General features: G+C 54.1%; 1 protein-coding gene across 1 annotated transcript in view; it reads right to left on the bottom strand.

Annotated features, from left to right (window-relative positions):
• Positions 1–6: 6 nt before the first annotated feature.
• LOC103614029 (zinc finger protein 883-like) overlaps positions 7–962 on the bottom strand; it is a 5,433-nt gene continuing 4,477 nt past the window's right edge. The window contains 2 exon segments of the mRNA XM_017730893.1: positions 7–273; positions 275–701. Coding sequence (XP_017586382.1) covers positions 169–273; positions 275–701 — 532 coding nt within the window. The 3' untranslated portion in view covers positions 7–168.

Here is a 962-nt window from a genome sequence, read left to right as displayed (position 1 = left end):
TCTTCCCAATGAATTGCCAATGTCAGTCTGTGTCCCAATGGATGTTCCTGCCCCTGCGTTCATCCAGGTGTCCATGAGGAGCCAGGAAGATGTGGAACCCACCACCCAGGTGTCTCCCCTACACAGATTACTGGGACCATGGATCACCAAGGCCCTGCCCAATGGGGGTCACTGGGGATCATCCAATGCTGATCCTCCCATCGGGGATGGAGCTGGAGCAGCGCACAAAGCTCTTCCCACACTCAGGGCACACGCAGGGCTTCCCTTAGCGATGCCTCCGTTGGTGTTGGGTCAAGTGAGAACTCCTGGAGAAGCTCTTCCCACACTGGGGACACTCATAGGGCCTTTCCCCGGTGTGGATGCGCCGGTGGCTGATGAGATGGGAGTTTTGCTTGAAGCCCTTCCCACAGTCAGGGCAGCCAAGGGGCCTCTCCTCCATGTGCATCCACTGGCGCAGGAGGAGATGGGACCTGCTCTGAAACCTCTTCCCATATTTGGGACACTCGTAGGGCCTCTCCCCAGTGTGGATCTTCTGGTGGGAGGTCAGGTTGGAGCTCTGTCTGAAGCTCTGCCCACATTTGGGACACTCACAGGGCCATTCCCCAGTGTGGATCCTCTGGTGGGTGGCCAGGCCAGAGCTGTTTCTGAAGCGCTTCCCACATTCCCCACACACATAGGGCCTCTCTCCAGTATGGATCTGTCTTGGTTTGAAAGACAGGTGTCCGCTAAGGAAGGCAGGAGCCTCCCGTGGAATGGCAAATGTGACCCCCTTTCCCTCTGAGTTATTATAATTTTGAAATCAAGGGGCTTTTAGGCAAAGATGTGGAAAACAGGAATAACAGTTCTTTACTATTATATATCTATATGTGTATAACCAGTCAAACAAAACAACAACAACTATGGCAGTAACAGCAATCACAAACCCAGTCCCAGCCTTCTCGGCTGTCAGGCCCTTTCCCCTC

The sequence above is a fragment of the Corvus brachyrhynchos genome, unplaced genomic scaffold (genome assembly GCF_000691975.1).
Source record: "Corvus brachyrhynchos isolate BGI_N302 unplaced genomic scaffold, ASM69197v1 scaffold911, whole genome shotgun sequence".
Taxonomy (NCBI): domain Eukaryota; kingdom Metazoa; phylum Chordata; class Aves; order Passeriformes; family Corvidae; genus Corvus; species Corvus brachyrhynchos.
This window is presented reverse-complemented; position numbering and strand designations above follow the sequence as displayed.